This window comes from Mastigoproctus giganteus, chromosome 11 (assembly GCF_048544385.1).
Source record: "Mastigoproctus giganteus isolate SK-2022 chromosome 11, ASM4854438v1, whole genome shotgun sequence".
Lineage (NCBI taxonomy): Eukaryota > Metazoa > Arthropoda > Arachnida > Uropygi > Thelyphonidae > Mastigoproctus > Mastigoproctus giganteus.
Window position 1 is genome coordinate 40899816 of NC_143585.1, and position 26809 is coordinate 40926624.

At 37.2% G+C, this 26809-nt stretch overlaps 1 protein-coding gene across 1 annotated transcript in view; it reads left to right on the forward strand.

Moving 5' to 3' along the window:
• Positions 1-26809, forward strand: part of LOC150077941 (adipose-secreted signaling protein) — a 69443-nt gene that overhangs the window by 26578 nt on the left and 16056 nt on the right. The window contains exons 3-4 of the mRNA XM_090384857.1: positions 14919-15031; positions 22129-22270. Of these exons, the coding sequence (XP_090240983.1) occupies positions 14919-15031; positions 22129-22270 (255 nt within the window). The remainder of the gene's footprint in view (positions 1-14918; positions 15032-22128; positions 22271-26809) is intronic.

The window sequence follows — 26809 nt, forward strand, 5'->3', positions numbered from 1 at the left end:
AAGACAAGCAGTTGCTCTTGACATCTCAAAGACTTTCGATTGTGTTTGATCTTCTAAACGAGCTTCTATTTTATGGTTTGCCAACTGTTTTTTGTAATTGGTTATCCAGTTTTCTCTCTGACTGCTCACTGAAGGTGATGGTAGATGGTTCTCTGTCTTCTGACTTCTCCACTAATGCTGGTGGCCCCTAAGGTTTAGTTCTTTCCCCCACTCTTTTCCTCTTGTATATTAATGACCTTCATCCATTGAATGGAAATCCTATCCATAGTTTTGCCGATGAAAGCACGTTGCATTCCACTTTCCATTTTGAGAAACCTTGCCCTGCTCAATCAGCTTCAACTTCTCAAAAATCTGCTACCAATTCCTTAAATGCTGATATCCAGGTAATTCTCTAGTGGGGCAAAGACAACTTAGTTGATTTCAATCCTTCTAAAACTCAGTCTTGTCTTATCTCGCAAAAAGAATTCCTATGCTCCTATGCTTATCTTTGGTGACACTCCAGTTTCTAGGCAAAATGATATATCTCTTTTGTTGATTACCCTGACTTCTAATCTCTCTTGGCACAAGCACATTACAAATATTGCTTCCTCTGCATCTAAAAATGGGCGCCTCCGTAGCCAGGTGGGAAGGAGCAGCAGTGCGTAACACACGCTTCTTGATTAGACCGGGGTTCGAGCCCGTTACCACCAAATACGGAGGATGCGGAAAGGTCATTCAGGGAATAACCACCGCATATCCCGGAGCAATATGGCCTTAGTTGCAAATGCTCCTAAAAAAAACCAAATAACAACAGCATCTAAAAATCTTGGTTTTCTCTTTCGCTCTCGGCGTTACTTTTCATCCAAACAGCTGTTCGCTCTGTACAAATCGCAAATTTTCCCTACCATGAAATATTGTTCCCACATCTAACAGAGTCTTTCCACGTGCTGTCTCATAGACGTACTGTTTCTGCTGCATGCCTTTTCTATAGATATTTCCATGGACACTGTTCTTCTGAATTGGCTTCTATAATTCCCACTCTCTCTTTCAAAACAGTCCGAACACGTGCCGCCACCAGCCAACATCCATTTACTGTCCAACTTCAGACTCACAGAACCAACTTTTTATCTTCCTCATTTATTCATTCAACTGCTTTTTTTCTGGAACAACCTTCCTTCGTATGTATTTCCTGAAAATTAGTCTACAGAAGTTCAAGTCTAATGTCAACAAATATCTTCTTTCATCTTCTCAACCTCCAACCCAAGCACGGTACTAAGTACTATAGGTTCTAATACCTCTCGTGTTTGGGCTTTTCATTAAAAAAAAAAATATATATATATATATATATATATATATACATAACCATGATGATTAATCCTGTGTATTAGGTCGTCATGGTGTCTAAAAAATTCCAGCCTGATGGTCAGTATTTTATAACTCTCAATCTTGTAGTAACAGGATTTCTTAATGCAAAATTGTTTGTTTTACAATTGTAGTGATCTGTAATTGCAAACAGTTGATGTAACTTTCAACAAAAGTACAGAATAATGCGTTATTGTGAATGATAAACTCTCAAATAGCAATTTGTGCGTGGCATGAATCTTATTGTTTGAAAGCTGTTCTGCCTGGTGAAGAAATGGGCCTTCATTGTGAAACATGCTAGTTACCTGAAGAGGTATTTTGCTTTTGTTATATAGTGCATTTTATCAATGATATTGTGAGTTTACAATCAGTTTTGTTATGATTTTATTTACCTGCTACATAATCTGTATTATTCAAAGTAATAATTATACATTATCAATAAAAATTACAATAATAAACACTAAGGGGCTCTGTCCCTGCTTGCTTCGCTGGCCGAATCCCAGCCAATATCAAATATACAAAAAATGTCTTAACCTGCTCAGCATCATTATTGAAACCACTTTGGAAAGAGTTTCCTTCACATGATCGACCAATTTGCTTAGATCTGATACTAGAGCGACTTCTTATAGTCTCATACGCTACTGCATTCACAGTTCTCACGTCTTCAAAACACCTTAAACGTTTCGCTTCGAGTAACAATTTCAAATGAAACCTCTTGACATCTTGCGGCAAGAAGCTATTCAACTAAGCGACTACTATACACATTTTTATGTTGATGGCATTTATTTCCCATTTTGTCCCATGTAAAATGTAGAAGTACAGCGGAGTAAGTCAAATATTCTACACCCCTCTCGTAATTATACTAACATTATGAAGCACTGATCGAAATCTAATCAGGAAATCACGTATGTATTTATTTACCTGCACGCTTTTAGTGACGTAATTTCTCCGCTCACTTGTACCATGTCACCCACATCCCTATTAGCATTAGTTTAGGCAGATGATGCAAGAAAGCAAGCTTATAGAGCATCAGCCAAAAAAAAAAAAAAAACCCTTCCCATTTCACCCATCTGGTCACTGCAAATATCCAAATGTTTGTCTAGTTCAGCCTTAAATTTATTTAAGCTATCAACTTCCACAACAACAGATGGAAGTCTGTTTCAGCAATCAACTACCTGCTGGCTAAAGGCAAACTTTTGCACATCTATTCTACAACTGTCTTTTCTCAGTTTGAATCTATGCCCCCTCAGGTTTGTAATCTGAGCAAGAGGAAGAATCCCATCAGCATTGAGCCTGCTCAATCCATTCAAGGCTTTATACACTTCAATCAGATCATCTCGCAGGTTCCTAGTCTCCAGATGCTGCAGCATGCAGAATTTAAGCCTCTCTTGGTAAGAGAACCCCTTTGTTCCTCTCACCAATCTTGTTGAGCTTCTCTGTACTCGTTCTAGCAACTCTACATCCTTCCTAAAATGAGGCCTCTAGACCTGTACATGGTATTCAAGGTGTGGCCTGACCATTGCCTTATACACTGGTGTGCAAAACTTAAGGACCAGTCAGGTTTTCATCTATAGCTTCTCATAGGAGTGGCCTGGATATGGGAAAAGCATACCAAAGGCCTTGTGAGGTACAGAAATGAAGAAGGAAAGAACACCGACACAACAACGGAAACAAAATGGTACAGAGGGACTTTATTCAAAAATGGCAACATAGCACTGGCTGCCACGATACAGATGCATCACTGCCAAAGATGGAACAAAGGGTAGAGGTGATCCTCAGTAGGAGATATGGCCTCCCTTAATGTTGATGCAGGCTTTGCACCACCTGTCTATACTTAGAACAATGTTGTTGATAAGTACTTGCAGTAACATTGTTCATTCCTCTGTCAGTGCCATCTTCAGCTGGTGAACATTTTCTGGTGGGTGTGGACGTATAGCATTAGTAGAGACATATGATGCAAGAAAGCAAGCTTATGCAGCATCAGCCAAAAAAACCCTTCCACTTCACCCCTCCATTTGTTCAAAATACCTGTCCAGCTGATCCTTAAACTTATTTAATCTATCAACTTCCACGACAAGGGCTGGAAGTCTGTTCCACCAACCAACTACCCGCTGGCTAAAGGCAAATTTCCGCACATCTATCCTACATCTGTCTTTCCTCAATTTGAATTTATGCACTCTCAGGTGATTATTCTGAGCAAGAGGCAGTATCCCATCAGCATTGAGCATGCTCAAACCATTCAAGGCTTTGTACACCTCTATCAGATCATCTCGCTGGTGCCTAGTCTCCAGACACTGTAATTTGCAAAACTTAAGCCTTTCTTCGTAAGAGCAACCCTTCGTTCCGTTCACTAACCTTGTTGCCCTTCTCTGTACTCGTTCCAGCAGCTCTACATCCTCCTTGAAATGAGGCCTCCAGACCTGTATACAGTACTCTAGGTGTGGCCTGACCATTGCCTTATACAATGGAATAATCACCTCCTTATCCCTGCTGGAAAAATTCCTGTATATCATTGACAATACTCCATGAGCTACTCTTGCAGCCCGTCTGCACTGCTCAGAGAACTTCATATCTGCCTGCACAACCACCCCCAAGTCCCTTTCATTCTCTACCACTGTCAGTGTAGTACCACAGAGTTGATACGTTGCTCTGGAGTTGCTGTTTCCCATGTGTAGTACTTTACATTTGTCAATGGACCTCTCAGCCCATCTGCTCGACCTTTCCAGATCCTGTTGCAGCAGCATAGCGTCAATAGCGTCCTTAACAAACCTGCCAACCTTTCTATTGTCTGCAAACTTGGACATTAAGCTTGATATACCATCATCAGTATTATTTATAAATACAGAAAACAACAATGGATCCAACACTGAACCCTGAGGGACTCCACTAATAACATTAGTCCACGATGAGCAGTGTCCATTAATTACCACTCTCTGTCTTCTGCCACTCAACCATCCCTTTATCCATAGCAACAATTTGCTCCAATTTGTGCAGCAGTCTTCCATGTGCAACAGTATCAAAAGCCTTTCTAAGATTCAAATATATAATATCAAAGTTATTCCCTGCATCCAGTTCTTTTGTGACTAGATCATAGTATCCAATCAAATTGGTCAGGCAACACCTTCCCTTAACAAAACCATGCTGTGTCTGAGCAATAACTGAATTCTTGTCAAGGTGATCCTGCAGTGCTTCTTTAACCAGTGCTTCCATTAATTTTCCTGGAACAGAAGTTAAACTCACAGGTCTATAATTACTTGTGTCAGCCTTTGATCCTCCCTTGTGAATTGGGGTCACATTTGCACATCTCCAGTCCATGGGTATCTCCCCTGAGTCCAAGGAAGCCTCATAATTATGGCTAAGGGTTTGCTTACTTCCTTTGCTGCCTCCTTTAATATAACTGGATAGATCCCGTCCACCCCAGGTGCCTTTCTTGTGTTTATCTTCAACAATTTCTCCTCCACTTTACTCCCAGTTATTTCAAGATTCTGTAGCTTACTGCTAGAGTTGAATACACCTCTGGCATTCCCCTCGCTGAATAACTCCTCATGTGTGAATGTCGATGCAAAATATTGATTTAGTTTGTTAGCTACCTCAGCAGGATCATGAACAGTTGAACCATCGATATCAAGTGGACCAATCTGATTCATCCCCTTCCTTCTAGAGTTTACATAAGTAAAGAACTCCTTGCTGTTTTTCTTTGGATCCCTTGCCAAAGATTTCTCGTAATCTGCCTTCGCCTGCCTAACCTCCTTTGTTACTTGGTTACAGATTAACTTATATCTATCATAGGCTTCTGTGTCACATGTTAATTTATATGTATCCCATGCATTTTTCTTCTCTGCCATATGTCTCATTAGTTCATCTGACACCCATTTAAGCCTGAATCTTGAACAATATTTCTTAGTTTGTATGTAAAGCCTAGTAGCTTCCAAGATAAGTTCTTTGAATGCTTTCCATTTTGAGTTTGCTGTTGGTAACATCATCAGTTGGTCCCACTGTATAGAATTTAAATACTGTCTTAGACCATCGTAGTCGCCTTTACGAAAGCAATAACCCTTCCCTTTACCCCTGATGGTAGTTACCTACTTGAGTAAATCCCACTTCAGCACACTGTGATCACTGCCACCTAGTGGTTCCTGTATCTGCAGATTCTTAATGCATGAAGAATCACTACTGATAATCAAATCAAGAGTATTGCTCCCTCTAGTTGCCTCCCGAACATGCTGATTTAGAAAACAATCATCCAATAAATCCACAAAAGCCTTGCTAGTGTGTGAGTGACCAACCCACAAATTCCAGTCAATATCTGGGAAATTAAAATCCCCCATTATAAGACTCTCTGATTTACTGGCCCACTCTATTTCCCTGTACAGTTTCTTGTTATACTCATCAGAGTCATTAGGCCTATAGCACACTCCTACTCTCAATTTTGATCTCCCAATGCTTATGTCATGCCAAACTGACTCGACACTGCACTGTGCAGCGATGTCCACTGGCTTCACTTCCTTGGATTTTGTGTTTCTTAACTAATAGCATAACCCCTCCTCCCTTCCTATCCTGTCTATCCTTTCTGTAGACGTTGTACTTCCCAAATTCCAGTTCTGCATTATTTATATCTGTGTGACACCACGTCTCTGATATCCAAACAATATCCACCTTTGATGCTTTGAGCAATACCTCAAATTCATCAAATTTATTTACCAAACTCCTAGCATTGGTGTACAAGCAAGTATACATGTACCTGTTCTTTTTCTTAGCTACCCTAACACAACCCATGTGTTTACTTGTACCCCAATGACTCCCAGCAGTCTCTGAAATATCCTGCATCTTATTTTCCAGGCTGCTGCTCATTCCCAATAGAAGCAGTGCAAGAATCACTTTCACCTCTGCCAGTGGCTACTGTTAATCTATTAGTCCTTGTATCCCCCCCAATCTAGCAGTTTTCCGACCCACCTAACACTACCTCGATAGCATCAGCAAACATTCTTGCACCCTTTCTATTTAAGTGTATCCCGTCCCTGTGGAAGCAGTCTCTCCTGTTAACAAGCACAGACCAGGCTGAAAAAAATTCTGCCCCCTTGAGCCCTGTCGATCAATTCGGCTTTACAGGGCCGAATTGATCGACAGGGCTCTCATCATATACTCCTTCCTATCGTGTCTGGGCAGAATTGCAGACACTTTCAAATTCAACCCTAATTCACGGCTTTTTTTCAATAGTGACCTGTACTTGTTAAGTAATTCCGCCAGTCTCCTACTCTTAATATCAATAATATCACTTTTTGTGCCCTTAAAAGATGATATCCGCTCTACAACGTCAAATGGGTGCAGAGCATCCCATATGTGTTCGATGGGATTTAGATCGGTGGAATGGGCAGGCCAATCCATACGAACAATGTCCTCACTTTCCAAAAGCATATCAACAGCTGCAGTGTGATGGGGTGTGACGTTATTATCCATAAACACGAACTCGGGGCCAATGGCACCTCAGACCAGATGCACATGGGGTAGAATTACCTCAGTACAGTAGTATGCACAGGTTACAGTACTGCCTTCCAGTATCTGGAGTTGTATACATCCATCCAAGATAACGCCTCCCCAGACGAGAACACCTTGGACGCCGTGTCGATCCCTTTCAGTGATGTTTGTGGGGTGACGTTTGCCAACCTCTTGCCAGATTAGCTGACGTCCAGAATTGCTGCTGAGACTGAATCTGCTCTCATCAGTAAAGAGTACCTTACTCCATTGTGCTGCTGTCTAGTCCTTGTGTTCGATGCACCACTGTAAACGGTGTCTCCGATGGGCAGGTTTTAAAGGGGGGACAGTGTACTGGCCATCAGGCAAACAGTCCACCTTTGTGGAGTTGCCTGGCCACAGTAAACCGCAATATCCTGTGCTCCTGTGCAGCTTGTTTGCAATGGATCCCACTGTTTGGTGTCGGTCCCTCTTGGCCTGTAGGAGTATATAGCAGTCATCATTGGGCGTTGTTTTTCGTGCACAACCACCACTAGTCCTTCGAACAGCTGTACCTATCTGTACCTTCTGAAGGCCGACCACACACGTGAAACGATGCAATAGGTGATACTGAACTCTGCAGCCATACTCCTCGCACTTCGCCCTTCCTTGAGCTTCCCAATTATTCAAACCCGGGTAAAGTCATCTAGATGTTGTCTACTGGCCATTTCGTTATCTGTAGTACTGTATGAAACCAATCGAACGTTTGTAACAATTGTTCTTACCATTTGGTAATTTGCACATAACTGCTGAATTGCTGCTTTTATCTGTTTATGTGAGCCCTCTCATCGTGATTAAAATATTTGTATGTGCACCAGCTTTCTACTGAACGGCCACAGTTATGCAAATTGCCACAGGCTGTTTCGTTTGATTTTGTGGTTGTAACATTTAGAAATAGTGTTGATCCTTAAGTTTTACACACCAGTGTACAAAGATATAATCAGCTCCTTGTCTCTGCTAGCAAAATTCCTATATATCATTGACAAAACTCCATGATTTGCTCTGGCAGCCCATCTGCACTGCTCAGAGAACTTCATATCTGACTGCACAATTACCCCCAGGTCTTTTTCATTCTCCACCTCTCTGAGTGTAGTACCACACAGTTGGTATGTTTCTCTTTCGTTATTACTACCCATATAGAGTACTTTGCATTTGTCAATATTAAACTTCAGTTGCCACTTCTCAGCCCATCTGCCTAACTTTTCTAGATCCTGTTGCAGTAGCTTACTGTCATTAACAACCCTGCCAACCTTTGTATCATCTGCAAACTTGGACATTAAGTGTACCTTCATCGATATCATTAATAAATATAAAAAACAACAATGGGCCCAGCACCGAACCCTGGTAGACTCCACTGATACCATTAGTCCACGTAAAGCAGTGTCCATTTATTACCACTCTCTGCTGTCTCCCACTCAACCAGTGCAGCAACTTGCCCTTAATGCCATACCACTCCAATTTGTACAGCAGTCTTCCATGTGCAACAGTATCAAAAGCCTTCCTGAAATCCAAGTATATGATATCAAAATTATTTTTTGCATCCAGTTCCTTTGTGACCACATCATTGTATCCAACCAAATTGGTCAGACAAGACCTCCCTTTAACAAACCTAAGCTGTGTCTGAACTATTATTGCAGCCTTGTCTAGGTGATCCTGCCTCACTTCTGTAACTAGTGACTCCATTATTTTCCCCCAAACAGAAGTTAAACTAACAGGTCTGTAATTAATTGTGTCACCCTCTGAACCCCCCTTTTTGAATTGAGGATATATCTGCACATCTCCAATCCATGGGGACTTTCCCCTGAATCTAAGGATGCTCATAATTATGGCTAAGGGTTTGCTTACCTCCTTCAATAGAACTAGATAGATTCCATCTGCCCCAGGTGCCTCTTTTATGTTTAACTTCAACAATTTCTCCTCCACTTTGCTCTCCGTTATTACAAAATCATTTATATCACCAGGAGGAAAGCCCTTTTAATATATAATAGAGAGATAATAGACATTGTGGGATTGTGTTTCAGTATGGCCATTGAAATAATATGAAAATTATATTTCTGCATTCATTTTCTAACTTGGTGATGCTTTAGTCCCTCTAGTGGTACAGATTAAATTTGCTAATAGAGGCCTCTCATTATTTGATATGAGACAGTTAAGTCTCAAAACAGCTGTCATAATGCTGCCTTGAGCTTTTAAATAAGTAGTAGAGTTACCTTTTTGGTGATGCTCTTTACATTACAAATTTGTATTAGCAGTTTAGGTTGACTTATTGATATTAATTTCTAATGTGAGCATAAGCTCTAAATCTTTAAAGCTTAAATTTGGTCTCTGTCGCTGTTGGGACCAAAGTGTCCCAAAGACAATATCAAATTTAGAAATGTGTGTCTTCAAGTCCTGATCATTTCAAATAAAAAAAAAATTAAAATTAAAATTAAAAAAGTAGATAATAATAAATGTCCATTTATATTCTGAACAGTCAAGACCAGAAGCATTTACAGCTTCACTGTAATTATTTTTGTGGCAGCATATGGGGTTGATTTCACAATGTGCAAAATTGCCTGTGCATGTTACCCCAAGAACCATTCATCGCTGCTGCAAGTACAATTATTAATTGGATGAGTAGTATACAAAAAAAAAAAAAATTGTTTATATCTTGAGCAGCCATGCAGCAAGAGAAGTATATCAAAAACTAATGAAAAAGAGTTAAATCTTTTGTTTAAAAGAGATAATACAGTAAAGTTTTGATTTACGAACAACTTGTTCCTCAGAAGCAGAGGTGTAATTAGGGTTTATGGCACTCAGGGAAAATAAAAAATAGTGTCCCTTGAAAGCTGTCCTTTATAAAACCATAAAAATGTCCCTCTACAATTTGACACCTAGGGCGCATGCCCCACCCACCTCATGCTACTGAAGTGCTTATACTAAAAAAAAATTAAATAATTTTATGGATACAAAATAAATTTAATATAGGTTATCAAATAAATGTTTGTCCTTATGGAATTGACATCACGAGTTGCTCATTCATGCCTTATGTGCATTCAATTAATGCTAAAAAACAGTAAATATGATCCATAAGTTCTAGTCTTGTTGAACTGCAGATTGTAATATTTTGACAATAAAAGTGGATTTAAATGGTGTGTAAAGTTTGTTTAGGGTCAAACACACTTTACTCATCATGGTAGGTGCCTCCGTAGCCAGGTGGGCTGGAGCAGTAGTGCGTAGCACACGCTTCTTGATTAGACCGGGGTTCGAACCCGTGACCACCAAATACGGAAGATGCGGAAAGGTCAGGGAATGACCACCGCATATCCCCATAGCAATATGGCCTTAGTTGCTAATGCTCCTAAAAACCAAAACAACAACAACACACCATGGTGTTATTAATTTCTGATTTTTTACAGGTTCCTTGCCCCCCCAACTCCCATATCAGCAGGTGTTCCACCAGTGAGCTCCACAGGGTTGGCCCTCTCTGCAATATACAGACTGTTAAAAAAAAAAAAAAAAATGCTAATGCATGTAGTATAAGTTTGGACCATAAAACAGGGGAATTAAGGCAACATTTTTCTAGGGAAAAAAATAAATTACATCTTAGGGTCTGGCAAATATGGGATTTCATTTGCTTATTCAATTTTAAGGATACAATACTTTTTTTTTTTTTTTTTTTTTTTTTTTTGCAGAACTGAAGGTCTTTTTTGGTAAAAGCGTCCCTTTGTTCACAAGGTGAAACAAAAAAGATTTTTGCCTTGTGAAGCATGCTGACGAGGTGAAAAACTTTACTCCACCTGCCCAGGGCTGGTGGAACACAGTATGCCTAGTAAGCAGGGCAATGAGGGGTGCTAATGTCTGGGGTTGCTGAAATTCAAAATTTTTATTATAATAATATTTAATAAAGGTATCTCAAGGGCACCAAATATATTTTTGCCTAGGGGCACCAAAACCCTAGTGCCATGCCTGCAACTTCCTGAGACTGGCTAACTCTGCCCAATTGCTGCAGGCAGCCTTTTGTAATTGCAAGCCTTTTGTTTTTTTTAGTAATTTCTTCAGCCAGTGACAGGATTTGAACTCCTCCGACCTCTCGAAATGAATGATAAAACCACTATCATGTAGATCAAACAAGCATAATTAATTTAGTGTCATTGTGTGAAGTCTGTGTTGTGGTGTAACACTGAAAAAAATAACTAATATAACTGACTGTGACAATCCCATTTAAATTTTCCAATTTAACTGAGATCTTTATTGTGGGTTCCCCTAGTAAATAACTCATTACAAGTTCCAGTTTCTATATCTTTCTCAGAATTACATCCATTCAGGTTTTGAGTGAATAAGTTCTCCTTTAATTAAAGATACAGAACAGTTTCAAATTAAATAAATATATTTTTATTTTTCTAAACCTTTCTGTACCCAAAAATTTGTTTCCAAGAGTCTATGGCTGTATTCAATAGGTAACTGTTTCATGCAACAAGAAAAGCAATAGTTTAAAGCAATATATGCAAGCTCCTTTCAAACAATTGTTCAGGCTTCTGTTACCATTAGGGCGGAAACACACTATTATCACGTCACGTGAATCTCGTCATAAAAGTAGTACTCTGTGGTCCCTGTTTAATGTAAACTGCGAAGTCGGTCGGAGAAGAAACGAGATCACTGTAACTTAGGGTGGCCAGATTAAAAATTTGATCTCTAGATACTCGTCTTATGTTTGGGGTATTCATTCCTCTTTTAGGGGTACTCGCATTATATCTTAAGAAAACAGAACAATTTTAATAACAACCGTTTTATTTCTATATTTTGTTGATTTTTACAAGTTCGTAGAATGCAAAATTAGTCAAATTTAAATAAAATTAACCAAATTATAGCCCATGTTTTAATTTGTTTAATTTGGAAAATTTTATTTCAAAAGTTATAAACACTAAAGGAAACTTTTATAAATATTAACATCAAATGTTTTACATAATTGTTTACAATACACATTCAATAAACCTGATTTATTTTATCAAAAAGAAAATATTTACCTAGCAATACTTTTCATTTGAGTGAATTTTCTTTAACAGTTTTTCATTTTTTAGTGCACGTGCATAAAATTCTTTGCATGACATATTGTAATTGGTTTTCGACAAAGCAAAAACAAAATTAATATTTTTTTCTGTATTACGTACTTCGTACGCATTTAAAATTTTTATCCAATCATCTGTGGTATTTTTGAGGTCTTTTGTCACAATGTTTATACGGAATGATTTCAACAGAACATATTCTTCATACAGCAAATCGATATTGATATTGGGAATTTTAAATAAAAAAAAGTTTGTTGCCTGAGCCTTAAACCATTACAACAAAATAAAAAAAGAAGTCAAGTAGAATGTAATTTGTAAGCATAATATAAATATTCTACAACCCTCTTTGTAAATAGGATAGAATGTCGTATTTGAGTCTTTAATTAAGGGTGCATTTCAACAACTTTATCAATCAGTTAATTCTTTCTTCCTAAATAATCATCTCAACAGGGTGTTTTATGATTTCTGCTTTTTTTAAATGTTAAAAAAAGGGGTACCTTGGAAATTTTATTATACTGCCAAAAGGGGTACATCTGGCAACCTGTAACGTTGTATGTGTGTCATTCTCTTTGAGGAAAGCTGAAGCGAAATGAATAAGTCCTTATTGAAAATTAAACTTGCAGTTCATCCTCCTCCTCAGATTTTGAAGAAGATTTAGAAAATGCATGCGTTTCTCTTATAGCCGAGAAAACAAGAGACTACGCAATGGATACACGACATCAACTGAAAGAGAACAAAAAAAGGCGAATTCCATCATTTACTGCAGGGCTTGAAAGAAGATGAAAATCGTTACAAGATGTACTTACGGATGAATAAAGAAGAATTTAATTTCCGATATAATCCAATTAAGGATGACATTCAAGGGCAAAATACGCAATTTCGAAATTCAATCAGCGCTAAAGAAAAATTAATTATATGTTAAAGGAAAGTTAAAATACTGCAAGTTTAATTTTGAATAAGGACTTATTCTGTCAAAATACGAAACAAAATTTTTTAATGAAATTTAATAACAACAAAAAATTACTTCTCAAACCTAAAAATTGAATTTGTAAGAAATTGTTATGAGTTGTGCAAATTGAAATGATCGACTTGTTCGTCCTCTCAGTTTGTAATTCTGTTGGTCTGTTTTCCTTCTTTGGCCATTTGTGAGTGTCCCCGTGACTGGACATTTGTGGTGAGTATGCCAAGTAGCTGGTCGAAGTGGAGGGTGCTTCGGAAATGCACAGGAGCAATGTCCTTGAAGTTGTTATTTGTTTTTGGTTATTCTTACTTGTGTGCTCAAAACAGATTATTTACTTCAAATTTAATTTTCTATTAGCATTTCCTCCATTTTCCTCTTGTCACGCCTAACGAAATTTCTGTTCGAACAGAAAAATCTGACTTCCTGACAATGTCATTCGGCCTTGAAGCCTGACATGTCATCTTGTGAATACAGCCAGTTACAACACTGCGTCTCTGAGCAATAAAATAATGCTCCCCCACATTTGACGTTAGATATGTATACGAGTGAAGTCTTGTGAAGTGATAATAGTGAGTTTCTGCCCTTACTGTTACAGTTAAACAGACAGAAGGGATTGTATTGTGTTTGAGCCAACCAACTTGACAATGCAATATTTAAACAAACCAACTTAATGCCTTTGAGTGTTGAGTGGATCGAATCATAAAAAAAAAAAAAAAAAAAAAAATTACTGACATTGCAAAGAAAATATAATTTTCTTAAAACGAAAGGGTTAAATATTCTCAACAGTCAATATGTGTAAAATACTTTCTTTTTAGGTTTCTCTTTAATAGGTACTGTTTCATGAAACAAGAAAAGCAATAATTTAAAGCAATATGTGCAAGCTCCTTTCAAACGATTGTTCAGGCTTGTGTTACCATTACTGTTACAGTTAAAAGACAGAAGGGATGTATTCTGTTTGAGCCAACCAACTTTACAGTGCAATTATTTAAACAAATCAACTTAATGCCTTTGAGTGTTGAGTGGATCGAATCATTTAAAAAAAAAAAAAGAAAAAAAGAAAAGATTACTGACATTTCAGAGAAAATATGATTTACTTAAAGAAAGGGTTAAATATTCTCAACAGTCAATATATGTAAAATACTTTCTTTGCAAACATTTTTATAATTATAATTGTTGCTTTATTTAAACATGTGAAAATTCTCCTATTATTATTCTCCAGTGTTATTTCATCAGTATACATAAAGTATTCTGTGGCACTTTAAATTTATCAATTATTAGCATTAAACTTAATTTATATACAAGCATGTCTTCTTGGTATATATATCTTAGCTTTGTGGAACTAAATTGCATTCATTTACAACAACAGAATTCACCAGTTTGATAATAATTTTCTTCACTCTTGCTGTTTGCACTATGACTACTAGTGCTATGTGTTAGCATGTGTTAAGTGTGTGTCAATTACTGTTAAACACGTATGTATCAGACTGGCAACAATGTGTTTCAGACTACTGTAAAATTGTTTGATATAGTAGAGCAAGCAAACTAATAATTACCACGTAATTACATTAACAAATAATGTCTATATCTTCCTTATTATTTCTTTTTGATGTTGAAGAACAGATTGTGTAAAACAGTTCCTTCTCTGATATCAAACAATAGGCATAATAACATTATCATAGATTGAAGGTTTTTGTATAAATGGAAATTAGTGAGAAAATATGTAGTTCAACCTGCACAGACCATAACCTGTCTTTAATTTCTTAAAACTTTAAAGATTATTCTCAGATGTTTTGTGGTGCTTCCTGTACTACTTCTTTAGTGAATGCTTGAAGTGCTGTCCCTATTACACCAGCCTTACTCTAAACATTAATTTCTTGGTGTTATATAATAATGCAAATGAACTAAAAAGAAAGGGTTAGCCCATTTCTTAAATATTCTCAACAGTCAATATGTTTGAAATACTTTCTTTGCAAAAATTTTTATTATTATAATTGTCACTTTATTTAAACATATGAAATTTCTCTTATTATTATTCTAATTTATTACATATATTTAAACAGTTCGTCATAGGGTTCACTTTACTGAGAATACTGATACATTTGGCCATGATTCAGACATTCTAGTATGTCCAGTTACTGATGCACTTGTAAACATCCACCTTGGCTTTCTACAGGTAAGACTTAGCATAAAGAAATTAAATAATTTTAAAATCTTTATGCAAACAGATTCTAGTTTAATCTGATTTTTGTGTATGGTCAAGTTGTACAACAAAAATTAAACTAGAATTTGTTTAGCATAAAGATGTTAAAATTTTCACAATCATACTTAATTAAATGCAAATATATTTTTTATACGGACTACAAGAACCAAGATCATTGGTATTGATGTGTATGTATAGTATAACTCTTCATCATCAGCTGTTTTCAATCCACTGCAGGATGAAGGCCTCTCCAGCAACTTTCCAGTTTCTTCTGTTTTATGCAATGGTCATCCATTTACTACCCAAGAACTTGTGAATTTCATCTGTCCATCTCCATTGCTGTCTTCCAGGTTTTATTTTAGCTTCACTTGGGTACCATTCTGTTATTTTTTTAGTCTATCTGTCATCATGTCTTTGAGCTATGTGTCCTGCCTGAGTCCATTTCAGTTCTTTAATTTTGATAAGAATGTCCTTTATTCATGTTTGCTGCCTGATCCTTATGTTTCTCTTCTTATCTAACAGTCTGATTTCTAATATAATTTGCTCCATTCTTCACTGCGTAGTTTCAGATTTTCTTCCATTCTTTTGGTGAGTGCCGAAGTTTCACTTCCATAAGTCATGGTGTGGAGTGTACATTGGTTCATTATTTTATGTTTCAGACAAATTGGGATATTGCTCCTCAGTATGTGACTGTATTTCCTAAATGCTCTCCATCTGAAATTTATCCTTCTCTTGACTTCTAGCCATTTATCCTTATTACAGCTAATGACTTGTCCCAGATAAGTATATGAATCCACCTTTTCAATTACTACTCCTTCAATGATTATATTCCTTTCTGTGGCATACCTGTTCATCATTACTTTTGTTTTTAGCCTTATTCATCTTTAGTCTGAAATCCTTACTAACTGTGCATAACTGATTAAGATTTTCCTCTAATTCTTTGGGATCATGGCTTATGACAAATGTCATCTGCAAATCGTAAATGGTTTAGGTACTCTCCATTCACATTGACTCCTTTCTGCAACCAATCTAATCTTCTGAAAGCTTCCTCAAGGGCAGCAGTAAATAGCTTCGGAGATATTGTGTCTCCTTGTCGAACTCCTTTCTCGATTTTAAATTTCCTACTGTCTTTGTCTAGTCTAATAAAGGAGGTAGCATTCTCATATATGTTCTTAAAAATCATAATGTACGGGGTATATATGCCTTGTCTTTCCAGTGCCCAAAACATTGCCTTATGCTGTATGGAGTCAAATGCCTTTTCATAATCCACAAATGCTAGGCATAATGGTGTTTTATATTCATTTGTTTTCTCCCTTAGCTGCAGTATTACATGAAGGTGATCCATAGTTAAGAATCCTGTTGATTCTCATCATCATGCTGATTCTCAAATCCCAACCCTCTTCCTTTGGTTTATATAAATTTCTAATCCTTTTATTTAATTTATCTGCTGTTAATTTATCTTTTTCACTTAATTTATCACTTTGTAAAATTGCCTGTAACACATTTTATCCTTATAATTTGTCACCATTAGAAGAATAACAGTTCCATAAGTGAACTTAAAAGCAACAATGAGTTTGTTTCATTGTGGATGCAGCATAAGACTCAGGCTTTCTTGCATTTTATCCTTATGGATAATTCGGAGTTTTGGAAGGTCATTAATTCATTTAAGAGAGAGGTGTGTGTGTGTGTGTGTGTGTGTGTGTGTGTGTGTGTGTGTGTGTGTGTGTGTGTGTGTGTGTGTGTGTGTGTGTGTGTGTGTGTGTGTGCCAAAGCGATTAAGGCTATGAGGTATCAGTATATTATCTCTATAATTGCATGCACGTGCTCGGATTGCTATTTACTGAAATAAAAACATGTTTCCTGTGTGGGGGGAACCCGCAACCCAGGGGGAAAAAGAGGTTCAGAAAAAAGGCTCTGAAAAAATTTTTCATGCCGTGTGACAGGATTTGAATACAGGCCTTTTCCACCTGGTGTGGGAGGTCAGTGGTTGTATTCACTTTCCACATTGACATGCTGTTAAGGAATTAAAAAAAAAAAAAAAAACAAGAAAGATATTGCTACAGCTTGAGGTCTTCTGAGTTTAGAAAAAGCTAGATTTGAATTCCATCTTGATAGGAGGACCTGTTATCAACTTTTTATTTTCTTTTTCAGGGGTTGCATGGGTTTATCTCCTAGAGACTTGTGTTTTTCATTCAGCAAACTGACTGACATATGCACCTATTACAGACACAATATACTGATGCTTTATAGCTTTCGTTGCTCTGCCACTTAAATATGCCATCACCTTTTGAGTATTGCATTATTTGGTCATGTTAAAATATTTTAATGTCATGAAATAGTGCAATACTCAAACTTGCCATTCTTCTCAGCAACACTAAGAAAATGGTGAGAAAAGTTTGGTAACACTTTAACCTTCTTTGGAATACTGTTTGTTAAAAAAATAATCCATTGGTTTTGAAGGATGTGAAATCTGAATTCAGGGCCGTGTAACCACAGCCAGGGCCACCGCAAGTGGGTAGGCAAGGTAAGCGTCGCTTACGGGTGGCAGTTCAGGAGGGCGCCAAAACGTTTTTGACATATATGAGTCGGGCCACTGTTTAATGAATTTCTTTATAGAGAAATTTTTTATTTAGCGATAATTTTTTAAAATTCCCCTGGGTAATTACATTCATAATATGATATAAATTTATAATATATTTATAATATAATAAATTACATTTAGAACATGCACAAAAAGTGGAAAAACTCCGGCTCACCCTCGGACAGAATTGCCTATTCCCGTGCTAGAGCACTTTTTATTCAAATCAAGAGGGAGGCGATAAAACTTCACCTAGAGGCTACCATAAATAAGGGAAAGCCCTTCCATAGAATCCAATCAGAGGATGCCATTGACTCACTGAATATGGGCAGTTGGCGCGACCATATAACTAGGTTCGCTGCTCAGCCAGAATCCACTACACTAAGGAATTCCCAATCAATCAATCAGATTTCGACAGACCCCTTAAATTCAGTTCTACTCACCAAACACCAGCTTATTGACGCAATCAGCCGCATCTGGTGCTGATGGAATTCCTCATTTATGCTGAAATGCTTGAGTACATTTGTTGTTGATCCTATCCTATTGTTATTTAACAAGATCCTTAATCAAAAAATTTTTCCCCTCCTATGTAGCATGTCTATCTAGTAAGACTGCTGCCGAAAATATGCTCTGCTTCTCAGCCCAGTCACTCCCGTCCAATTTCCTCTGCATCATGCCTATTAAAGCTCTTTGAGAAATCTCTTCTGAGAACATTAACCATCCAAATTATGCCACAACAGCTACCACAGATCCACCATGCCAAGCAGTAAAGATCCACCGCTACAAATCTAGTCACCACCACTACCAAGATCCTCGAGGCATTTGAGCACCGTTCGGAAATCACCGTTATGTATATCGGCGTCCAGGCAGCATTTGATTCCATATCCGTTTACGCTTTGGCAAGGCTACTACGTGAGTATTACCTCATTGGTGGAGACGTGCTGTGGTTTATTCAGACAGTGCTTGAGAACAGGACCGTTATTGTTCGCAATGGCAATCTGTGCTACACCAGGACTATTAGCTGGAGTCCCACAAGGCAGAACAGCTGAGAACAAGATTCCTGTCCGGAATCTTGTTCTCAGCTGTTCTTATGTCATTCGTGATGGGCCAAACTGATATCATCACCTTTGCCGATAACATAAAACTGTTTACTCCCATCAGCCCTGGAGACACTGTTGAATACATCAATGCCTTAATCCTTCAGAAAATCCAGAATCTTGAGGCCTTCCTCTCCGGTTACGGACTTTGCATAAATTCTGAGAAGTCAAAACAGTTGACTTTCTCTCTCAAATGGAGCCCAACAATAGTGCAACCCATTTTAAGAGGATCCGCGATTTCTGCCATCCAACAACATGCAGATTGGGCATTATTTTTGATCAAAAGCTCTCCTTTCTACCGCACATAGACTACTTGCAAATAAAGTTCTGTCGATTCCAGTGGATGATTAAACACCAGCTTATGCACATCCATGACCAGGCTGTTGGGTGCAGATATATTAAGACGTGTGTTTATACGGTCATACTCTATGGCACCGAAGTCAGGACTTCAACTGCTACGACCCATCTTAGATGGATTTTTGCGGGGGAATTCTGGCTACAGAAGTGGGCCATATGGAAATTTTGGCTTCCTCCTGCACCAAGGACCACCCAGATGGCGGCAGCAGCTCTTAACGTCGAACGTCTTCCTTCCATTATTCAAGAGAGAAGACTCATCTTTGCCACCAAAATGATGGTCAGCATTATTTTAGTACCAGATTTCTGGGCTAACTGTGGATGGAGGATCCTGGTCCCAAGCCTCAGGGCCATTCCAAACCGGTTAAAGTTATCTGATCGGTTCCTACCCGTGCAAATGCTGCAAGACAGTCCTTGGACGGCGACTCTACAAATTCGCAGTCAATAAGAAATACAGGCAGAAAGTACTTGGTCGACTTCCTTCCCAGGACCATGTCATAAGACATTAGAACCTGCTCCCGAGGACCTATCCATCACTGCAGTGTTCAAACCTTTCTAGAGTCATAATGCTTTTTTGCTTTTCTGCTTTTTTTTTTCATCTTTGTTTATTATGTTGTATAATTTCTTTTATGTAAAGCCCTGGCTTGTAGCCGTGAAGGGAGTTGTATACAGCAATGTGCCTTCTGTATATAATAAAGAGTTCTTCTTCTTCTTCTAATAGTTTCAGTAGAACAAAGAAAAATTCCATATAACAAACGGATTACGAGGGCCTTTACTGGAAACACATTGTTCGCACCTCTGGCCTTCAGGCAATTGAGTCATCAAATACAAATTATTATGTTAAGGCCACCCGTAATTTCTTACATATACCCATTTATATATTATGTCTGTAAATGGCATGTGTTCTCTGGTCGATTTGCCTGTTTTGCTGGACGAAAAAATCCCAGTTTCTGGGGGGGGGGGGACCTTGCTATCTAAACCTGAGACCGACTAACTCAGTCACAGAGTGAAAAAAGCCCATTAAAGTTCCTCGCATCATCAACGGGATTCGAACCCGGGCCTTTTCCACCCGGTGTGGGGAGGACGGTGATGATACCACTGTGCTACCTGCATCCCATTTTTCTTGGTAAAACACCTTCCACCATTCCGAACACGCTCCATTTAATGCCTCCTGTGGTCTTCCATCAAAAGGATGTCATAAGGATTTAGATGAATCTTGATGCTAAGAAAGCTCCAGGTCCTGATGGTATTTCTCCACTTGTTCTCAAAACCTGTGCTCCTGAACTTACTCCTGTTCTTTGCCACCTTTTTTCACTTTCTTATTCCAAAGGTGTTTTTCCTTCTGCTTGGAAATTTGCTCATATCCAGCCAGTTCCTAAAAAGGTGACAAATTCCTCCCATCAAATTATCGTCCCATTGCAATTACTTCTACTCTTTCTAAAGTAATGGAGAAATCAATTAACCGCCAACTCTTAAACTACCTAGAAATGTCCTGTCTGATCAATGATCACCAGTATGGATTCGGTCAGTGTCAATCCACTGGTGATATTCTAGCTTATGTTACCCATTTATGGACAAATTCAATGGAAAATTTCGATGAAAGACAAGCAGTTGCTCTTGACATCTCAAAGACTTTCAATTGTGTTTGGCATAAAGGTCTTCTAAACAAGCTTCCATTTTATGGTTTGCCATTGTTTTTTGTAATTGGTTATCCAGTTTTCTCTCTGACTGCTCACTGAGGGTGATGGTAGATGGTTCTGTCTTCTGACTTCTCCACTAATGCTGGTGTCCCCCAAGGTTCAGTTCTTTCCCCCACTCTTTTCCTCTTGTATATTAATGACCTTCTTCCATTGAATGGAAATCCTATCCATAGTTTTGCCTATGATAGCACATTGCACTCCACTTTCTAATTTGAGAAACCTTGTCCTGCTCAATCAGTTTTAACTTCTCGAATATCCACTACGAATTCCTTAAATGCTGATCTTACAGGTAATTCTCCAGTGGTGCAAAGACAACTTAGTTGATTTCAATCCTTCTAAAACTCAGTCTTGTCTTATATCTCACAAAAAGAATTCTGCTCCTATGCTTATCTTTGGTGACCCTCCGGTTTCTAGGTAAGATGATATATCTCTTTTGAGGATTACCCTGACTTCTAATCTCTCTTGGCACAAGCACATTACAAATATTGCTTCCTCTGCATCTAAAAAACTTGGTTTTCTCTTTTGCTCTTGGCATTACTTTTTTTCCAAATAGCTGCTCATTCTGTATAAATCCCAAATCCGCCCTACCATGTTCCCACATCTGGGGTGGTGCCCCCAAAACCTCTCTCAGGCTTCTTAATTCCATTCAGAAGAGGGCAGTTAGGTTAATTAATGATTCATCTCTAATAGAGTCTCTCCACTCGCTGTCTCATAGACGTACTGTTTCTGCTGCATGCCTCTTCTACAGATACTTCCATGGGCACTGTTCTTCTGAATTGGCTTCTATAATTCCCACTCTCTCTTTCAAAACAATCCGAACACGTGCTGCCGCTAGCCAACATCCATTTACCGTCCAACTTCAAACTCACAGAACCAACTTTTCATCTTCCTTGTTTATTCATTCAACTGCCGTTTTCTGGAAGAACCTTCCTTCATATGTATTTCCTGAAATTTACAGTCTACAGAAGTTCAAGTCTAATGTCAACACATATCTTCTTTCGTCTCTCAACCTCCAACCCAAGCACAGTACCAAGTACTATAGGTTCTAATACCTCTCATGTTTGGGGTTTTCATAAAAAAAAATAAGATATATATTCATCAGGAATAAATGTAAATTCACCCTTAGCTTGTTTGAGTTCATTGGTATATTAGTTTATAATTTTTTTTTATTGCTGTGTTATTTCATTTATTTTTTTTAATCTGTAATTGGTAGTATTTTTATTTTATAAAGAAATTTTAGATAAGTGGTTTCACAACATTTAACTTTCTGATTATGAGAATGTAGGAAATTTAACATAAATAATGTAGGAAATTGTTATTATTTTCACTTATGTATTTCAGATAGGCCACAGATATGAAGTTAAATTTGGATTCAGTAGTGGAAGGGTTGCTGGGCCACTGGCTGTAAGAAATCAGGATCCTCCCAACCTTAATCTCAGGGTAACAGACTTAAGGTTGCTAGAAGGTATGCATGATGGACCAGGTGAGTAATAAAACTTTATTTTGCTTAAAATATTATAAAAATAATGTTCCTTTTGTGATTGATTAGAAATATAGAAGAAATGTAATTTGAATCATTTTCTTCTAAATGATTTGTGTCTACCCATGTATTAGTTTGCTTTATAGGCAACTTGAAGTAGAATGACTTTCATTTGGTCACCTGGTATTTAGGGTAAAGTGGATTGCAAACTAATATGGTTGTTTAAGAGTGAGCAGAAATATTCAGGATATTAGCTTTTAAATAACGAAAATGTTTTATAAAAATTTAATAATATAATTTAAGTATTTGCATCACAGGCATACAAACATTTTAATTTGTCTTTATTATGGCATTACCATTAGATCTATTTAATAACTAGATGGATAACTGCTGCTTATACAAGCTAAGAAAAATAAGCAAGTTATACTTCTAACAATAGAGAGTATTTTTAGAAGCATCACCTGCTCATTTTTCTTTCTAACAATAGAGTACACATTAGTTAATAGATTGGCTAGTTTGGAAAATATAACTATTCATAAACAAAAGAAAAAATAGAGATCAGAATGCATACCACTGGGTAAGATTAAAATTATTGCTTTGCTTATGTATTTAAAAATATATTAAACTTGGGGGATTACTAATCTAACTATAAACTCCCTTCTGGAATAGCCCTGAATACAGTTAAATTTTCAAAAATATTTTATTATCAAGTTAAAAATAAGTAATTATTATTTAATGATAGAAGAAAATTAATTTAAAAAATACACTTGAACTTGGGTATGATGAGTTTGGATATAATGAAGTTACAGCTATAGTTTGAATATTTATATACAGACATTTTACTTATATAATAAGGACTTCATGGATATGTCAAGCAAATTTGGTCCATTTATCCAGGGTATGGACTACTGAGCTACTGTGTTCTCTTTCTGCAGTATTCCCTCAATGTACTATTTCATTTTTATGAGCAACAGGAGTTACTGAGAGTAATTATTGTATGTGTTCAGTTTCTCTTCATCTTCCTCATTTAGAGATGAAATAAAATTAATTGCAAGAGAGGAAACCAGTTACCATATTTGTCATCTGAAATTCAGTTATAAATTTTTGTAAAAAATGGCACAACATCCTTTTCAGTAGTATTGGGAACAGCAAAAACTACTGGGTGGTTTTCACTTTTCCTCTTAGCAGAAATTAAACTTGTGGAACTCTAATCTGCCATAGCATTTGTCAGCATCACATGCAGTAAGTAATGCAGTTGCATTTTGCCAAACATTTTTGGTGTTAGTAACAAATACATAGTAACATACTGTATGGTAAAAATAGTGGAGATTTTGCTCTTCAACAAGTAACTTGTGTGTAAATAAAGGTAAATGCTGATCAATACTGCTGGAATGGTTTAAGGTGGAGAAGGATACTGGTTTCTCCATCAGCGGCCTCATTTTAAAAGTACAATCAGAAATTTTGCAAAACAATTAGGTCAGGAGAATTACGTGTGCAATGCCAGATGGCTTCATTATCTTAAAAATTAGCATAACATTGTTTGTGCTAATGAACAGGTGAAAAATATTTGGGTAAAATGTAAGAAAAGGTTGCAGAAAAGAAGGCATCTACAATGTAGACAAAACTGGAATGTTTTATAACACAATGCCTGATGTAACTTTTAAATTTAAAGGTGAAAAATCTTTTGGTGGCAAAAGACGTAAGAACCATTTAACAGTTTTAATGTGCGAGAACATAAAATCACAAAAACCACGTTGTTCCAAAAATATAAATAAGCTTTTCTGTTGAATTGAATGTGTAGTTGTTAAAAAGGCATGGAGCCTGAAGTTTGAGATTTGCTAACAGATATGTAGACAGGAAAGATCGTTAGGCAGTCTCAAAAACATTAAAGTTTGAGGCAACAGCATTTTGTGCATCTTAGTCATGCTAAAGAATTCTTTTGAAGAATTTGAATTGTGGCATTTTTTTCGTCCATTATTGTAGCACCATCTCTAATACAATGCAGTACTAATGTTTTTGGATTTCATTAATTTTATGGTTAATTTAGATAATGTTTCATTTTTTTCTGTAGTTTCCCATCCCTATTTTTATTAATGGAGTCAGTTGTTTTATTTGTTTTGTTAAACATGCTGATTTTCTTTGGTTTTTTTCATTTTGCTCTCCCCCATCCCACTTCTATATTTATCTGTATTGTGGTTTACAATTCACACAGAATTGGAAATGGTTGCACCAGGTATATTTATAAAGGTGGTATATGAGAATGTCTGTTCATTTAGTCTTGTATGTTTTCTCTGTCTTCTTGCTGAAGAGGACATAATATAGAGTGTAAATAGCTGTATGAATAGTGGCAGTAGGTTTGTGTTTGGGGTCAATAGTCAGCATTTTGTAGCCTAGTTTATTTGGTGTTCCTGTTTATATTATACATGCTAGTGGGTGTCAAACTTCAGGCTCTGTCCAGTGTATGTTTAATAAGATAATGTCGATATTGATCATTCAAAATTTTTAGTTGGTTACTCTGATTGTACTGGAGAGAATTTCTGCAGCTCTTTCATTTAAAATGTTAAGAACCTTTTAGTTTCATTAGGGTAGATGTTTGTGAATCATAATCAATTAATGTGTTAGTCACTATGAGAAAGATAACAATTGTACCAGTGAAATTAAATCAATTTCTTACATAATAACAAATATCATAGAGTTTTGTTTTTACCACCATAAAATTTATGCAGCTGTATGTTAAAAAATTGTTATTTTGTTCATTATGTATACTTGTACATACCTGCTAAAGAGAGAGTATCCATATTTTTGGATAGTTCTTATTTGTTATTTTTAATCAATCTAGGGTGACGTTTCTCTTAGTGCCAACACTTAATCACTAAATTGCTTTGCAACTTCTCTTGCAAATTACAGCTGTTTAAGCTGGCTGTGGAGAGCCATTGAACAGGTGTTATTTAAGAACAGCTGTGAGTGAAGAGAAAAAATACCCACTGTGTGGGTACAGCTGGAAAAATGTACATTTCATTACCCTGGTTTTATGGAATTAAATTTTTTTTTTTTGTGAATGTAAATAAGCTGCGATATACAGAAGAGATTAACCATTGAAGCTGCTTGAAAGGAGAAGATAAAATGCAATTATACATTAATATAAATAGAGCATAAAAAATTATGTGTAAACTGATTTGCAGGACATTAGAATTGTCCAATTTGAATGTGGAGGTACGTGATAAATTTTTATATCTTTCGTGTTTTAAGTTTTCTTGGCAGAGTAGTGTATAAATAAATAGATTTAATTCCACACAACCAAGATAAAATTTCACAATTGCATAATAAAACTTACATTTTCCCAGCTGTACTCACACAGTGGATATTTTCTATCTCTCTTCAATCATGGCTGTTCTATAGTAACATCAGATTTGATCACTAGTTCACAAGTGCATAGTTGTGCACTTGTGGGGACCAAGTGACCACCTTAAATAGCTATATTTTGCAAGAGCAATTTGCATCAAGTTATGAAGTTAGCATTAGTTAAGGCATATGATGCAAGAAAGCAAGCTTATACAGCATCAGCCAAAAAAAAAAAAAAAACCCTTCCCATTTCACCCATCTGATCACTCCAAACGTTTGTCTAGTTCAGCCTTACATTTATTTAAGCTATCAACTTCCACAACAGATGGAAGTCTGTTCCAGCAATCAACTACCTGCTGGCTAAAGGCAAACTTCTGCACATCTGTTCTACAACTGTCTTTCCTCAATTTGAATCTATGTCCCCTCAGGTTCTTAATCTGAGCAAGCGGAAGTATTCCGTCAGCATTGAGCCAGCTCAAACCATTCAAGGCCTTGTACACCTTGATCAGATCACCTCACAGGTGCCTAGTCTCCAGATGCTACAACTTGCAGAACTTAAGCCTTTCTTCATAAGCACGCCCCTTTGTTCCTCTCACCAATCTTTTTGCCCTTCTCTGTACTCATTCTAGTAACTCCATCCTTCCTAAAATGAGGCCTCCAGACCTGTATACAGTACTCTAGGTGTGGCCTGACCATTGCCTTAAACAAGGGAATATTCACCTCCTTATCCCTGCTAGAAAAATTCCTATATATCATTGACAATACACCATGAGCTACTCTTGCAGCCCATCTGCACTGCTCAGAGAACTTCATATCTGCCTGCACAACCACCCCCAGGTCCCTTTCATTCTCTACCACTGTCAGTGTAGTACCACAGAGTTGATACGTTGCTCTGGGGTTGCTGTTTCCCATATGCAGTACTTTACATTTGTCAGTGTTAAACTTCATTTGCCACCTCTCAGCCTATCTGCTCAACCTTTCCAGATACTGTTGCAGCAGCATAGTGTCAGTAGTGTCCTTGACAACCCTGCCAACCTTCGTATGGTCTGCAAACTTGGACATTAAACTTGATATACCATCATCAGTATCATTTATAAATACAGAAAACAATAATGGACCCAACACTGAACCCTGAGGGACTCCACTAATAACATTAGTCCACGATGAGCAGTGTCCATTGATTACCACTCCGTCTTCTAC